This window comes from Maniola jurtina, chromosome 6 (genome assembly GCF_905333055.1).
Source record: "Maniola jurtina chromosome 6, ilManJurt1.1, whole genome shotgun sequence".
NCBI lineage: Eukaryota > Metazoa > Arthropoda > Insecta > Lepidoptera > Nymphalidae > Maniola > Maniola jurtina.
In genome coordinates this window covers 7,280,233-7,299,076 of record NC_060034.1, presented here as the reverse complement: position 1 = coordinate 7,299,076, position 18,844 = coordinate 7,280,233, and the positions used below count along the sequence as shown (strand labels likewise).

At 35.1% G+C, this 18,844-nt stretch overlaps 1 protein-coding gene across 12 annotated transcripts in view; it reads right to left on the bottom strand.

The window, feature by feature from the left end:
• Window positions 1-18,844, bottom strand: part of LOC123866080 (eye-specific diacylglycerol kinase) — a 167,027-nt gene that overhangs the window by 50,890 nt on the left and 97,293 nt on the right. For 11 of the 12 annotated variants that reach the window (XM_045907417.1, XM_045907425.1, XM_045907428.1 and 8 more), the window contains one exon: window positions 708-849. In XM_045907417.1, the coding sequence (XP_045763373.1) occupies window positions 708-849 (142 nt within the window). Of the gene's footprint in view, window positions 1-707; window positions 850-9,577; window positions 9,760-18,844 lie in introns of those variants that run through there. The other variant, XM_045907426.1, reaches the window with a different exon arrangement.

The following is an 18,844-nucleotide window of genomic DNA, read 5'->3' as shown; positions in this document are numbered from 1 at the left end:
AAAGAAACTCATATAGGTACATAAACAGGGTACATACTTACCTGCATAAACCCTAAAACGATTTAACTCCTTTTTTCGGACAGTCGAGTAATAAAAAAGAGCTTTATTTTACATTTGATAGGTAGACTCGTACGTTAGGTTAATGATCTGCAAATAAACTCGGGAATATGTGGAAGGTCTCACGATGAGAATGTACGAGTATGAAGAAAGGCGCTATTGAGTCCGGTACCATTGAAAGCGTACTCTGTTAATGAGCTCTACCGTTCCTACGATGTGGCCTTTTATATTTTCCATTTTAGTTTCCACGTAGAAATTATTTTTAAACTGAAGGAATATTACAGATCTAATGGGTAGAATATCTTGCATTCAGTACCTATATATACGTATTTTAAATTTTTATTGTAATGTTCTCCTGACTGAATTTCGGCCATACCGGCGCGGCGGCGGTGGAAGCCAATAATTATAACAGGGACTAGTAAACTACGCAGGTGATATTGTAATGCACACACTTGCACAAACATAGATCCACTCTCTATTTCCTATCTTATAGGGAGTTGTACTACCGCCAACGAGGACGCGGGTAGCTATCGACTATTTTCTCGCTCAAGATGCCGCATCGCGATGCATCGCTCCAATCGGATGTGGAGCGAAATACTCGCGCGCCGCCGCACCGGCACTCTCGCTTGTGCGTCTGTTGACAAACATACCTGGCATTCAGTGTCTCCAACGTAGCAGCAGTCCCCGGACACAGATGTGGGTGCCCAGAGATGCTCGCCGCTGATGGCCGCATCGCTCCAGTCGGGTGTGGAGCGAATCACTCGCGCGCCGCCGGCACTCTCGCTTGTGCGTCTGTTGACAAACAATACATAACAATTAGGTATATTGATAACAATTTGGTTGGTGTCTTAGTATATCTAAGCACATAATATATCCGAACCTTATTTAGTGGTGTTAATTTTTTTATTTAAACAAATAATTTTATTACCAGAAGGTGCTGCCAGTAGGTCAAGTAGATATAGTTAAGTAATATTTTTATTTTTGGTAAGCAGGTGCTCGCGAATTTACTTGCGTGGAATTACTCTTTTCTTTGGGGTATAATATACCTACTTACCTATTTTCAGGATAAGAAAGAGAAAAAATCCTGCCCGTGAACGTCTTTTCAAAATCTGCGTTAAGGTTTTGAATACGTGGATAGTGGAAATCCAGAAAAGTAAGACATATTGTGAGTAAAGAAAATGTGAGATTTTTTTACTACCTCTATGGGCTGAATACGAAAGAAGAAGAAGTTTGGTAATATAACATGAATAAAAAAAACATGATAAAACATTTATAAAAACACCTAAAACTTAGGTAATACAAAGAATTTTTCAAATCACTGTTCTATTTCTCTATTATTTGACAAGTATATTTTCAAAAATCGCTTAAAAAGAACATATTTATTTGTGTGGAATAACTGCAATAACTGTTTTTAAAGTAACTAACTGTTTAGCTGCCGATAGCATACCGAAAACTAAAAAAATAAGCTTCAATTTTACAAATTTTGTGTTAGTTTTAAAATAATTATTATCTATTTATTTGTACGAACACTGCACAAGGTCCACTGGACCGAATGTGGACCAGTGGACCGATTGAGATACAATTTTTGTATTTCGTAGCTAAGCTAATAGGTAGTAATCAACTAAGTATGATGCTCCAACTTTGTGTAAAATAAATTCCCAGAAGCCGAGAGACAAGAAGAAGTTGACGATAAGCTTTGGTGGTTATTTTGGGTTATGTAACAAACATAGATTGTGCACATTCTAAGAGAGAGAACCATGGACGTGAGATTTGCTTGAGCAGCGAGCAGCTGGTTCCAAGCACCAACAGCTGGAGGTGCAGCCACTGTCTTATGTCTCCATCCACTAACCACGTAACTCTAGAGATTCTAGATATGTCGCTCCAACATAAAACTGATGTATTGATATACTGTTTTGCAACCTAAGTAATTGATAATAATAATTAATAAATTCTTATTTTAAGGTATCTTTTACAATTTTAACGTGCAATGCAACTTATAGCTAGATAAGAACTTTGCTACTTTCCGGTAGGTATACTATCAATAATATCTAAAGCCTTTTCTTGGGAGATAATCACTCTAGGTTCTAGATTTAAAAGCTTATTTTTTTACCTCAAGTGTGTAATCACTTGAGGTGAAAAAATACACACAGTGTAATTACCTTTGTATGTGTGCCTTGCGAGACAAAACCACTTATGCGTACAACCCTTGTATAGCCGTATATTTACAAGTTACAGCTGCGTAATGGCCGTTTTTGTTATCAACATTACAAGGAGCATCGCGGTGATTAGCTACTAATGAACCTACTAAGTGTGCACGTATTCACTTAAAGTTCCGAATTCCAGCTCCACGTAATTGATGTTTTAACAGTAAGTAATACGTTACACGTGTCAGGCAGCGAAATTGCTCCCTCGTGAATATGCAGCTTTACTAGAGTGAACTGCTACTAATTCCCGCGGCGCGCAAAAGCAACACACGTTTATGTCTGGACCCCTATGCGTTCGAACTCTAGTGAAGTTTTAGAACTCCTATTTACATAGTAATATGCTCATTTTGTGGCAGGTCTCATTCAGTTCCAAACTGCCAAAGTTATATTTCATCTCCGGTCTGTATAGCCCCCATAAACCTTCATGATAAACGAGCCTTTACAGTATTAAATTTTCAATATTAGGTAACTAGGATAACTAATTGGGTTTGCCTATTCTTTATTAATGTGAACGTGTTATACTTATACAATATTATGTAAACTTTTATAAATAATAAACAGCATTGAAAATGAAGCTTAAAGTAATAATGGAATACAGAGACAAACGTACAGTATGGCCTTAAGTAGATAAAAAGCGAACTCCAAGTTTTAGTAAATAAAACTAAGGCCTTTTCAAGGAATTCCTGGAATTCAGAAAAATATTATCGTAAAAAATACGAATCTCTGTGATAAAATAACGAACGATAATAATAATGGAAAACTTGATGCTCTAAAGTCGAAACACTTCAACCTTGTTACAACTCACACTATCTTACAATCCTTTCTATACCCTTGTCTTTCACAATGTGCGGCACTGCTTAGCCTGCCCTTTTATCATATTACCGAGGAATAAACATATTTTAATGTACCTACATAACATAGCATACCTAACCCTTTAATATTACCACACACCTGGAATAATAACCGGTTATATTCCACGTTTTATGGATAACACCGAGCGTTTGAACATACACTTATGAAAAACCGCTATAAAAGGATTGAGGCAAAATGTTCAGTAGCTTTACTCTAGTTTTATTAACTTTTCCCGCCATTCTCTACACTAATATTATGAAGACGTAAAGTTTGTAAGTTTGGATGCAGGACGTAATTTCCAAAATTACTCAACCGATTAGAAAAAATATTTTTGTTTTGGGTACCTATGCGTAAAATTTATGCCATTATCAAAAGACTCAAATATATACTCTCGAAGACAAGGTTCACCTTCGTCTACACTAATTTCCCAGAGTTCAAAAGTGTTCATTATTTCCTACAAAATAATATTGAACTTATAAGATGCAATAAAAATAAAATGAATAAACGAAGAATATTCAGAAGTCCACACTACCTAAGTGAGCTCACACTACGCTATGAATAGACATTAATTGTAGTATGAGACATATTATAATTATTCGTTGTTTCATTTTGAATATTTTACGAAACTCAAAAATTCGTTAAATTAGTTACAAAAATTTTAATAAAAATTTAACATTGAGTACAATATATCAAAATGAATATGTACATGTACAATATATAAAAATTATGAAGATCACATTCCAATAATTTGATATTGGCTCACAAGGGCTCAAAGTCTAATAAATATTATTTTCGATATTGCTTGTAAACTTTATAGTCCACATTTTTCTTTTTCTGCTTTATATCTTAATCGCGAAGCTAAAGTGGCAATGAGGGGGGGGGGGGGGGGGATAGCATGATGAATTGATAAACGTTGCTGGTGCAGCTTAAAGTGCTGGAATATGCGAATCCACAAAGGAAAATCTTTTTTTGTGGGGAGACCCTACAACGATGTACTTATAATAATATGGGTAGTGATATTATACTAATTCGCTTTCCGTTCCCTTCGTATCCTTCACCTAAAATTTTCTTAACTGGGTAAAATATCCTTCCTTAACTAGGTAAATATTTATTCAGATATTCGTAATGGCAGTGAAGATGCTTATAATGTCGTGAGCTCTCGAGGCAAGTTTGTTTGATTATTCCTAGCTAGCCGCGTCACTTGCAGATTTGCAGAAATTCACTTGTTCTCTTTATCGCCAGTAAACACGACATGCTTTGTTCAACCAAGTTCTTTGCTAACAAAATGTCAGCCGATACTTATTGTTTCATGTTTTATTTATCGATGCACAAAGTTATAAATGACCTTATTAAGAACTAATTGTTGCCCGCGATTTCGTCCACCTGATATAATTGCCTATAGCATTCGAGGATGACGTAGCTAGGTATCTATCTATCAATGAAAAAAACTTCAGAATCCGATCATATTTAGTTCCGAAGGTTACTTTCTACAAGCAGGCACACAAACTCAGGAAGTAACTTAATTATGTCTTTATAATATTAGTAGGTATAGTTCTGTGGTTGGTGAATTTTGAGATTAAATAATTACCTACCTTAATTTAATAAGCATAGTAAAGAAACGCAAGTACTCATAGAGAGTTTTATATTTTCCCTTACTCCCAAAAGTTACTCGTAACTCAGCATAAGTAGTGTTTTATTACAAATCTATTACCTACTATAGATCCGTAATAAAACACTACTTAATGGATATGAATTTTAAAGATGAGGCCTACATAAGCTAAGTAGCCGTGTGGGTATACAGTGTTGCTCATGAGATAATACTGTTTTATTTTATATCTACTTGTAGACCAGGCTTACGCCGAGATGGAGGATAACCAGTTCCGTCGCATATTGTAGCCGCCTTAAGTGGTACTGGGACAAGGCTGGCAAGGACAAGGCAATGCAAAATAAGAATGGACACAGAAACACGAAATGTGGCAATTGAATGAATAGAAAACCATTGTGTATTTTTATTCAATTAGGTACAAGTTCGCGCTTGACTGCGATCTCAAGGTCTTAAGGGTAAGAATGACAGTTAATAAAAGTCATACACCTCTTCTAGTCTTACGGACGTACCGAAGGGGTAATAATTACGGGTGATAACTGATAAGTGATGTCAAAAGCCTACCACGAGATTAAATCAGAGAAGATTAATATTATATAATTTTTCGGAATATTATTTAGGTATTCACTTACAACCAAGTGAGATCGCAGTCAAGGGTTAACTTGTATCGGAATAATACAAAAAAAATCTTTGTGTCAAAGTAAATAAAGTAATCAAGAAAGTCTCGACTTCACTTGACTGTGGCAGTGTGCGTCGCGCGTAATGTTCCTACAGCTTACCAACTCACGTCACCTGAGTTAGCTATAATGGCAATTATCTTTAAATATCTAGGTACGTAAAGGTAGTAGGGACCTGTTCGTTATTGTGGTTAATACTTGTGGTCGTAGATAATGAATGCCGGAATGGAAATGTCAGTTGCGACTTGCAGATGCGGTAGACCGTACGCTTAAATTATTCGGTTGAGATAGGTATTAATTACTGATTGATGATTATGATAACGATACGTAATACAATATTCTGTTTAGAAGATTCAAATAAAACTATATTATTATATTAGGTAGGTAGGTACCTAGTAGGTACCTACCTACCTACTGTAAGATGGAAAACAAATATTTCTTCCGAATTATTTCTTCTAATTAAAAAAAGGTAAGTATATATAATCTAATAAGATGATGACCGCGACATCTGCGTGTATTTAGGTTTTTAAAAATCCTGGCGGAAACTCAACTTTTTCAAAATAAAAAGTGCTGTGCAAGATAACTCTGTACCTTTTATCTAAATCGGTCACATTACTATTGCGCCGTAAAAAGCTAGCAGACAAATAGACAGGCACACTGACGCATTTATAATATCAACATGAATAAAATAGGTAACAAACATTACTAGCAAATCATAGGTAGTAACAAACTACATACCTACTTATTACTTAGGTACCTGCTTGTTACCTAGTTCTTGATTAAATGCAACAGTAATCTAAGGCCACTCATCAGGTGATCGGAAAATTCTATAGAATTATAGTCATTAAATGGTAATATTAATTTATTATCACTATTATTACCTTTTGTTTACGTCCATACTAATATTATAATTGTTAAAGTGCGTCTGCTAGTCTGCTGAATTTTCACAGCACATCCGTTTTACCTATTTTGACGAAATTTGGTACAGGGATAGCTTTTGTCTCGGAGAGGCAGACAATATAGCTATGTATTTTTACCCCAGATAAACAAAAAGTTCCCAGGGAATTTAAAAAAAATCCACCTAGACGAAGTTGTGAGCATCATCTACTGAGTAAGAGATAGCTTGCACTCTGGACACAGGCATAGTCTACTTTTTATCAAATCAAAGAGATCCCACCGGATTATTAAAAACCTAAATCCATGAAGTCACGGGCATCACTTAGTTAATAAATGTTTCGAATTTCTTTTGCTACGCCCAACTGTTTAACGTTGGTTTGTGTGTTGAGTGTTCATACTCTTGACGTTTCTTGAACCATTATTAATTGCGTTTGTTGAATTGTCCTTGGCTAATTTTTTATTGCCAAAAAGGACCCTACGGAGTCAGTTTTAAAGTCGGTATAGATTGGTTCAATTGGTTTTAAAATCACTGATGCACAACGTTGTCACCAACGGTTTGTTACGGTTGGTAAACACAGTGGTAGTAATGTTGCCACACCTAGAGACAATTTTACAAACAAATTATTCGCTTCAAAAATTTTTGTTGCGCCCACCAAGTAGAATATACCTAACTAGTATTTACTTAAAGGATTCAGAACACGTACTTAATCTTCAGTCGAGTATATGATAGGGTAATAATATGTAGGTTGGCCTATGATCAAAGACTGACAAAGAGATTGGAAATAATCTAGATGTCAAAATAACCAGTTGCAGCCAACCAGTGTAGTACGACGCATTGAGAATTTCACAACAATATTTGTATTGGTAGACGAGAAAAACACAATAGATAAAATAATATGTTTTAGATGGATATCACATTAGCACTACTAGGTACACTACACCTTTTGTAAATTTTCTTGACACGATATTCCATGAAGCAGAAAATAACATCCAATGCCATATTAATTAGTTCTACTTGAGTTAAATAGAAGGAAGTAACGGCTTAGCTCTGACCATAAAATGTCTGTCAATGAATTGCAAATGCGATGACCACTCAGTCCCTTGCTAAGTTAAAATATTATGTTACTTACAGTCAGATGTTCCTAGTCGCAAAGATGATACATATAATGCATTATCTCAACGTGCTGCGAAGCTGAATTGGCAATGGGCGGCACAGATAGATCGAAGATCCGATAGACGTTGTGGTCCCAAAGTGGTGGTGTGGCGATTTCGCACCAGGTTTGGACGTCTGTCGGTTGATGACGACAACAAAGACGTATAACACGAACATTTTCAATTCGTAAACTAGAGCGATTGAGCCGATTGCTTCCAGATAAGGTGGTTATAGTTAGACTTCTATAAAAATAGTCTTGATATATGACCTGTTTAGTTCGAAGAACAAAATTTCTTCTATACCTACTTATTTTATTAAAGATTGCCTTTGCTAAGTCTATGAGAAAATAAATTAGGATAAAATGAGGCTAACTACGATTATTATAAACGTGAAGTATTCGTATGTACTTACCTACTTACTTAATTAATTTTAAATTGTTTTGCCATTTTCCTTCATCTTTGTTTCAGCGTATAATTTATAAAAAATAAATAATTAATATCCGGAATAATTATATCGGATATAGTAAGGAATACGTCTATGTTGTGATTTCTATACCTACTATGTTGCGATGTTAAAAAATAACATCTACCTAACTACGAGTAGGTAAATGTTCTTGAAAAATTAAACGTAGGAATTTGGGATTTGATTTGTGTCCACATTTGTCTATTGATCCTTATTATTTTCTCTTTTGAACCTTTGTATATTAAGGGCACGGACTTAGGGCAAGGGTTAGGGCTCGTGCTCGCATTACATAATGGCTTTCAACTTTGCCAATTTAAATTCCGGTATTCAAAAGGCAATGCACTCAACTGAGTGGCTCAAACAAGCGAAGGTCTAGTCATATTTCCTTGGTATTTTATACGGGGCTTGATTTTTGTATTTAATTTTTATTAAATCCACTTTACTAAGTTTCATTGATTTATTACAACTGCGTACTTGAGTTAAAAATAATAATTGTCATCCCCTTCTTTTACAAACTTCGTAAGTATAAGTTTGTATACAATGTTTGTTTGTGGAATGGAACTGGTTATGTATCCAGCATCATCATCGACATCATCATCAACCGTCACCGGCCCACTCCTGAATACGGGTCTCCTCTTAGAATGAATTATACTGAGGCTGAGATCTATAGAGCGCACTTTGACTTTGCTCGGACTTAAGACATTGTTAAAACGAGACAGCGTTATACCGCTGGCATAAGTCTGTCTCGTTTTAACTGAAACTTAAGTCTAAGTAAAGCCAAAGTGCGCTCTATAGATTTCAACCTAAGTACTTAATTATAAACTTTTTATAATTTTATTATACGTCATATTGTACCTAGGTATGCGTCATTTCAACGAAAAACTAAATTTATATTAACAGCTGCTTATGACTGTTTCTCGACGACATTTTCGTATTTCGTATGGGATTGCTAATTTTAGTGTTTAGTCGCTAATATGAACGCTCCATAAAATAAACTTTTATTGACCGTCCATGATTGCTTGTCGTGTAAATTGGTCATAATTTTCTGTGATGATCGTCAAATTAAGTAGATAAGTATGTGAATTTGTAAACTGTTCTTAATAGTCGTACAGTTTACCGCATTAACATTGACTGTTTTGAAGATATTTCATAATAATTATTTAAATTATTCATCAATATAGGTAAAATTTTTAGTTTCAGCCAATCTCCAATCCAATTAAATATCTTGTTCTAGAATAATTAGCTTGTAGATAGATACCTATTGAACTAATAACGTTAAAAAAATAGCCAAGTTCCATAGCTATTGGTTCGACAAAGATATATGCAGGGTTGCACCAAAACATTGTTTAAAAAACATTCTGTTTAAAACAGGAAAACTTGTTTACAACTGTTTAAAAGTGTTGTTTTTAGTTTTAAACATTTTAAAACTTTTGTTATATCATATGCCAACCCTGAGTCTGATTGTAATCATTTTAGTTTGTAGTTCAACAAGGCTTATTCATTTTTCTTCTGATTAGGCTTCAAGATAAAAATAAAAATGTTATGCTAATTTTAACACGCCTCTTTCTGCACTACATCTCATGCTTATCAATGATAACATACCCACGTGGCCTCTGCCGATTATCTGATAGTCGTGCGTGTAAGTCAAGAATGTGTGTGTCGTAAGAAATACCTGCGCGTTCTGCTTTTCCTCTTCAGTTTGAGATTGGGGCACTTTTTAAAAACCGAGAAAGACACTCCGAGGAAACCCATTATCACATTTAATATCACAGTTGGTTATCACAAATGCACGTATCGATTAACATGACAGGTGTTGTGTACGCTATTTGCGTGACTAAGCGGTCAGCTAGCGCGGCGAGCGTGTAGTGCGGCTGGAGGCTGCAGTACCGGCGCGCGCGACGAGCGCTGCCCGCGTCACCGCGCGACGCGTGCATTACGTTAATTCATCCGCATCGACACGCGCTATGCACGATGCACATCAGAGAACAATTCAGTACACTCACAGCATAAATATTTTTCTAGTCGTATTAGAGACTAATCTCATACAAGTTATTTATATTTTTTAATTTACAGACTAAGCGCTTGGCTGCAATCAGACGTGCTAGCAAGTGATGATGCAACATAAGATGGAACGCACTTGCCTAGAAGTTGCCTATTCACTCTTGACTTGAATTCAATATGGGTACCTTCCATACTGAATTTGGTTCGGATTAGAAACGAGGAAGCAAATCGCTTCGTACGTGTACGAAGAATTTCCAATACCTTGACGATGCCTTGCAATACGATGGTAGAAAGGCGAAATCCTGACTCACTCACTAGAACCCTTAGATATAGAGAGTTGATGCACTCAGCTTCCCTTCATAATGTAGACAGAAATAACGCCGATCTTTTTGAAATTCTCACGGGAGCGAAGCCACGGGCGGTCGCTAGTCAGACGACTAATGTTTTCCTTCATCAAAAATTAGTGACCCGCCCCGGCTTCGCACGGGTGTAGTTAATTACAATTTAAAAAGGGATCTCTAATTTTTTTATAGCTTATGTCACTCAGGAATAATGTAGCTTTCTACTGGTGAAAGAATTTTCAAAATCGGTTCAGTTATTCCCATTAGGTAACTAACTACAAACAAACTTACAAATTTTATCTCTTTTTGATATTAGTATAGATACTTAATTAATTTAACAAGGTATCTGTCTTTGTCATGATACGTGATAATTTATTAAAATAATAAACTGTTGCGAATAAAATTTTGCACTTATCACGTTCAGGTAATTAGATAGGTACTTTGTTAACCACTTGAAAATCGGCCTTATACGAGTAGGCACAGAGATACTCCACGAAATGAACAGCAAATATAAAAGTAAATGTGAGCTAAGTATCTATATTTGGAGTCAGTTAGGTCAGAGCGCGCCTACGCGAGGCTCCAACGCATAAAAATAATACCTACTTACAACAATTGTATAAATGAGCATATATTAAATTGAACAATGTCATGCTGTTTAAATAAATGTTGAAATCAAGCTAGGTAGGTACAAACTACAAACACTAGTTTTGCGTTTTCCTTATACTACCTAAAGGTGGCAAAATATCTTCTAGGTAGTTATAAAGTTTTTATAGTAGTTTTAAAAAAATAATGAAAATGAAAAACAGAAATTATTATAATGAACAGGAGTGAATTGTAATTAATATTATTACTAGACGCACCCTTTTACGTCACCCATTTGATATGTCAAGAGTTCAAAGCTCCTGGGTCATAAAGGGACGTACAGGCATTTGGGATGAACCCTCGGGCTAAAGGCAGAAGATAATGTTTGATAAGCACTTGATAGAAAGCAGTATGTACAATGTACATTTAATATTATGTTGCTGAATTTTGAATCTTTGAACGGTCCATTTGGTTGAATTAAAGGATAGACTATATTTCAAACAAGAAACGTAAAGCGTTTCTGGAGATTAACTAATCAAGTGCTAAAATGGTAATTATAATGACTAGGTATTATACGGCGCATCGTGAGTTTAAATAGGGTCAATGGCTTCCTAAGAATATCAAGTAGCGGATATTATATTAGCACAAACATAGATTCACACAGTAGTGTGAATTTAATCAACTAATCACAGCTCAAATTCATTAGACACACATTTATTTACGAGTGTTAAACCTAAATACACCTTTTTTTGAATAAAATAAATAATGATTTGTATAAAAAAATAAAATAAGCACCTGCATGGTCACGTTGCTGTATTGATTCTAACATGTAGGTGCTAAATCGTTTGAATACAATCTCTAAACTAAGTAAACTAAATAAAACAGTTGAAAGTAATGCTATGATTTTCCCGCAAAGTGAAACGGATACTTTTATAGATTTGCCATAAATGCCATAATTGTAAAGTCGCTAACTATGGACCTCATAAGAAACCTTAGGGTCACTCAGCGAGTGATTGAGAGAGCTATGCTTGGAGTTTCTCTACGTGATCAAATCAGAAATGAAGAGATCCTTAGGAGAACCAGATTAACCGAGATAGCCTCGGGGGGTTGCAAGGCTGAGGTGGCAATGGGCAGAGCACATAGTTCGAAAAACCGATGGACGTTGGGGGTCCCAAAATGCTAATGGCGACCTCACAAGAAAGAGATTTATAGATTCGCATCGCCTTGGACGCTCCTGCATTCCACGTTCATAACGTGTAGATATAAACTTAGCCTATTTAGGGGACTTAGGGACTAAAGGGATAAAATAATAATGGCTCAATGGATAAGCGGAATTTCATTTAAATTGTATTGTTTTGTGAAATATTTAATTTTTGCTGCTGCCATTAATTTTAAAAGATTAGCAAAAATGTTGCGGCTTCAAGCAACAAAAAGTGATTGACACTACAGTTTTCGGTTCTTTACTCACAAAAAATAGCCATTTCACAAGCGATGAGGGGTTTGAAAGAGATAATGAAAATTCAAAAAGCATCCCCAATTTTATTCAAACTTGTATACCTAACCATATTAGCTGATGCCCGCGACATCGTTCGCGTGGAATTAGTGTTTTAAAATCCCGTAGAAGCCTCATTTTCCGGGATAGAAAGTAGCCTATGTCACTCTCCAGGTCTTTAACTATAAAAAATCTAAATTTAACTATGCAAAAAATCACTCCGATCCGTTGAACCATTGCGACATTTTAAAGTCTTTCACTCATTTCGTTATAATCAAATGCTTAATGCTTATCCTTACTAATATTATAAATGCGAAAGTGTGTCTCTCTGTCTGTCTGTCTGCTACGTTTTCACAGCCCAACCACTAAACCGATTTTAAGGTGCAGACTTGGGATACATCCAGGGGAAAGACATAGGCTACTTTATATCCCGGAAAATTCAAGAGTTCCTACAGGATTTAAAAAAAACTGAAATCCACGCGGGCGAAGCCGCGGGCATCCTCTAGTAGGCTATAAATTACCTAAATCACGCGTACGAAGTCGTGCGCAAAAGCTAAAGCAAATAATAATTATTATATAATGCACCTTAAGTCTGACTAAGCAAGTATAAGGCAGCAAATTATTTCTACCTTGAAGCATGTTTTCATACATCCCGTTTAGCCACTGTCTAAGGTCAGTAAGTTTTTGTAAACAGTAGACCTTTATAAAGAGTTGACCTAGGTCTGTTAACTTGGGAACTTGAATGAATGTGGAATAAAGCACTGCCGTTTTTTCGCTGTGATATTTGCATCAGGGCTGGGCCTATGATAAAGCGAACAGAGTGGCCGTTCCAGGCAGAAAATCTCTGGGATAAAAAATGAAGTGGAAAAAAAACATAAATCCTTTCTTCGAATTTCGTTTTTTTTTTTTTTGTAAAGCTAAAGAAAGTTTTCGCGCTCACTTCGATTGCGCTTATGTTTCATAATGTAATAAATAGTTTTTCTTAGTTTTTCAATCTAGTAAGGGTTTAACATTCCTTCGCTCGCGATATTATTCAATAGCTAAACGCTGATTTTATGAAAAGCTCTCGCTATAAGTATTGTTTCTGAATATGACAGAAAAAAATTGCATTCGTATTTCTCGCGTTACTTTGTGAAAGATTATTTTTATAACAATTAGGGGGTTTCCAGATCAGGTTGCGCCTCGAGTCTCAGAAAGCTACGCGATCCACCACTGCACTGGGCAGAGCTTGTCGAAATATTTCTGCTCGTACGGATTGTAGGGATAGAAAAGCTACGCGATCCACCACTGCACTGGGCAGAGCTTGTCGAAATATTTCTGCTCGTACGGATTGTAGGGATAGAAAAGCTACGCGATCCACCACTGCACTGGGCAGAGCTTGTCGAAATATTTCTGCTCGTACGGATTGTAGGGATAGATAGACATAAGTTCTACAGAAAAAAGGTCGCCATCCACAGGGACAGACCCCATCGGATCTCCCTTCCATTCCTTACCTTCTAGAAGTATCTTCAGATCAACACTGATTCTGAATAAAACTTGATTCAGATAATATGATGGATTTGAATCTAACGCGTGACATTTGATGTTTGAATAATCACACAATAATGGTTGTGCACATAATCTCTAAAGTCTAAACTAAATTAATTATTGACAAGCCCTAACATAGCGGGAAACATTGTAAAAAAAGTGACTGAAAATGTAATAGTTTTGTTTAGTTTAGTGATTGTGTACAATGGAAATAGCAACACTATTGTTGAAAATATCTCTTCATATATTTTGTACTAGCTGATGCCCGCGACTTCGTTCGGGTGGATGTAGGTATTCTAAAACCCGTGAGAACTCTTTCTCGATTTTCCGGTATAAAAAGTAGCCTATGTGCAAATCCAGGATATACTCTATCTCCATTCTAAATTTCAGCCAAATCCGTCCAATAGTTTTTGCATGAAGGAGTAACAAACATACACACACACAGACATACACACATACACACAAACTTTTGCCCTTATAATATTAGTGTGAAATGTGATAGTTTAAAGACGTTTATTTTTACCTTAATAATATCAAAATCAAGTAAATAGCTTCCTTATTAGATGTGTAATAAAAAGTGCATGCAAAGTACCTACGAGTATATCTAACTGTTATAGTAAGTTAAGAATGACGTAATATTTACCCAAAAATCCTTGAAAGTAAGGTTATCTAATTCAGTAGTAAAATGGACTGGGTACCACTAAGCGATAAACGTATAATACAACGAGACCTGACCATAATATAGATTTCCTATTGAAAATATATCAAAAAGCAAAAAGCATTCTCTTTTCGGATTTAACGAGAACAATGACAATCGCGACATTAAGCTTTCGGGTTTCGGCTTTTATACAAGACGTAATCGACGTACCTACCTACTTATTGATAAATATTTTTTACCCGACTACGGCAAAAGCAAGGGTTATGATTTTAGCAGTCTATGTACCTCTGTATGTATGTGTGTATTTTTGTTTGTGTATGTTTCACCGTAGCGTCTAGCTACTGAGCCTATTTTGATGAATGAGGTGTCAATCGATTCGTCCGGTTCGACGGATCGATTGTTCCGGGTGAAATTATGCCACATTTTACAATGAATATTCAACGGATGCGGATAAAAATGTTACATCCAAAAAAGTGGGGGTTTCTGAAACTTGGGATGTCAAATTTAAGATTTAATATTAAAATATAAAAAAAACAATACTGCCTACTGTATTTCAGCGTTTATTAAGAGGAGTACTTAGTCGGGTTTTAGTTTTGAACTTTATTATCAATCTAATTAACTAATTATTATTAATATTATAATAGCGAACTTAAAAATTATAGCTAAAGAATGTGCAATATACCTATTATTGTTATGATATGACTAATAAAAACATGCCAATAATATATCAAATGGTATCCATATTGTGTCAATAATATGTCACACCTTCATCCTACGTCATATTATCACCATCCCAAAATTGAGGTAGGTACCTGTTTGTTATTTCTACTTGCAATATATTATTAATAAACTGTTTTTTCCAACGTGTTTAATAATGGTAGGTAGGTACTTATTTATGTATCTATCTACTTCATGAATAACCAAAGTGATAAGGAGTCGGATGAATAAAATTATAAAGATGAATAGGATGCATATTATAAGATATCCCACTTATCATTGGATTACTGTGCTATATCCGCAATCCGTTCCCCTTGCGGAAGACGTTGATGGGATGAATCACGAATGATGACATTTTAAACGTTTTATTTCACAATCGGAGTACAAGTTGGATTGGATGTCTACAAGGAATTTTCACTTTACATTACAAAATATCATTAATTCAAACAATTTGGTAATACCTACTTACCACAGAAATCCAAATATACTTACCTACCTAACAAATGCTTTAGGGTCGAGATCAATGATTATAACCTGACCCTTAGCTGTTATTTTCTAGATCAATTTTTATTTTTATTTGTTAAGTCAGGGAAAACGATTTCTAAAATTTCCACACAACAAAAAGAAGGGTCTAAATCGCTTTATAAAGTTCCACAAACTTTTTTGGGGAAGAAACGAGTTTCGGCTTTAAAGGCAGATTAATGATCATCTATATTTGGAAGCCTTTCTTTATTTTTCTGTATAGCGGATGCTTCTTATTTTTTATAATGTGCCTAAATCTATACATATAATAAAATTGTAGAAAAGTGGTGTCTGTACAATAGAAATATATAAAAAAAAGTAGCAGGGGTTGTTATTATATCGATGCCGAACTCGAAATTGTAATTAATTTTTTTTTGTCTGTTTGTCTGTGTGTTTGTGCACGCTAATATCAGAAACGGCTTATTCGATTTAGATACGGTTTTCACTAATATATTGTAGTAAGCTTTACTTAACATTTAGTGTTTATTTCATGTCAATCGGTGCATAAATAAAAAAGTTATGTCAATTTAAAGAATCACGGCGAACATTTTTAACGTACAAAGTATATGCTGCCCGAAAAGTCACTATTCCACGCGAACGAAGTCGCGGGCACAGCTAGTAATGTTATATGCCTAATGTACCTAAATAGAGGCTTAGATGCAATCAAACCTAATGGTATGTGAATATGATGATGAATACCTAATGAAACTGTCATACCCCTTCCAAGATGCCCCGCTTCCAAGTTAGACTGTATCATCAAGTTTACCGGTGAGATCGCAATTAAGGGCTAAGCTCATCTGTATCGGAATTAAAAATATATCACGTTTCAACAAAATTCTATTGCAGAGCTTACGTAAGCAACTTTTGACGTCATGATTGTCTCAAACGACGTCATTACTATATTATCTTAAAATATATTTATTGGGGCTCATTTTGTTTTTGCGGGGTCAATTAAAAATAACAATCAAACGGATGTCAATCAGAAAACAAGAACCAAACGGAAAAGCCAAAAGTTAAGTTTACGAAGTTTATATAGCGTATTGGTGTAAGCAATTACGGTGGAATACAGAATGTTTTCAAAAGCACTTCAGATACAAAGGTAGCAATAAATGCTATAATCAAATTGATAAACGAGTCTTATTCATCGTTCATACTCGTACAACAGGTACCATTCATCGCGAGAACTGTAAATTAGGTTCAAGTGTATGAGTTGTAATTGTAAACTATAGGAGTACAGAACTTAGCTCACGGTTTTCAGATTTATTCCTGTACTTGAGCTATAAGACCTACCTACCTGCCAAATTTCATGATTCCAGGTCAACGGGAAGTACCCTATAGGTTTTCTTGACAGACATGACGGACGGACGGACGGACGGACGGACGGACAGACAGACAGACAGACAACAAAGTGAGGGTTTTTCCTTTGTGGTACGGAATCCTAAAAGTATCTACTTATTTGTTTCTGGAACGTGTCAACAAAATGTCATTGAGTTTGATTGGTTAATATTCAAATGAGAGTTAAATTATGATTGTAAGTAACGCGCCCGGGAGCGCTTGAATTTGCGAAATATCACCACCTCTAGTTTATAGCACCTCTATGTTCAAGCGTTATTTAGGTACCGTGGAGACTGACGCCTTATTCTGATCGTGGCAGGATAAATCTTAACCGGGGGGTAAGCTTGGCTTTTCATTTGGGTTTCTTTCTTTTATATTACGTTGGTATTTGCTTTGCTCTTTGCTTCATCAAAAAATTGTTTACAGCTTAAGTTGAAACAAGAAAATTCACCTTGCTCTGTCCATCTGAAATCAACAGCTAAATAATTGGTAGTAAAGTTAAGCCGAGCGAAATTAATAACTTGTTATTGCTCCAATACCACAATCAATACTTTACTTACAATAATGATACCTAAATACAAAACAAAACTCTAAATTTAAAAAACAGCTCGTCGCGTTATTTTTGGATTGACGAAAATGAATATAATAACAAAAAGTCTATTTTATGTTTATGTTACTTACCAAACCTGTTATTTTAAATTTCATTTTCTGAAACTGAGATATAGACTAGTAATTTCTCAAAATTTAAAAAACACAAAAACGTCTATAAGAAAACTAGAAAAGAGCTGATAACTTTCAAACGGCTGAACTGATTTTCTTCAATTATAGCTAAGAACACTCTCAATCAAGACACCTTTGAAACAAAAAAACTAAATTAAAATCGGTTCATTCGTTTAGGAGCTACGATGCCACAAACAGATACACAGATACACACGTCAAACTTATAACACCCCTCTTTTTGGATCGGGGGTTAAAAAGGTGTCAAATTATAATATGAATACAGCTTTCCATTTCATAATTCATAGTGTGGTTTTACGGAGAGTATTTTTTTGTAAGTAGATATTCCAATATATTTTTATTGTTATAATGAACAATATAACCTTCAGCAAAAACAATTATTTTACAGCTTAATTAATTTTATTTTACACAAAAATCCTTTGCAAACGTTTACTAAATTAGAAAGTTGGTATCTACAGAAATCCCTTAGTAAAAATCTTCAAAGGCTGACTCACAAAAGAAAATGAACTTTAAAAAATCTTTTAAACAGGTGTGCTAAAGAATTTTTCATTGCTGTCTGGCGGTTTAATTAAACGTGATAAACAAAAACGTGGTGTTTAACTCCTGAGATAAACTCCTACTTCTTATTTTGCGGTGAAAATTCCATTTTAAACGTTTTGTCGGCGGTATTTTAATATACTCATATAAAAGTTAGTTTATGTAAAAGTGTTAAGAGTTACAATAAATAAATAGTTGGTTCAACTAAAATATGGTTTTAAGGAAAATACACTTTCTTTAATTCAAACTAATTCGAAACTGTACAAACAGGACACTATCTATTTTGAGACTAATACCTAGGTATACCGCCAACTACATCAAAACGATTTTTTTACGAAATGTATTGTGAGAGCAATGAACTTTATGTACTTAACTTGTTATGGCAGGATAAATAGCGGAAATCTCGCTTTCCCGTCATTCTCGGATTTCGCATTCGAAATAATTACATTATTCTTAGCTTGTTGACTATATAAATATTAAATTATTTAC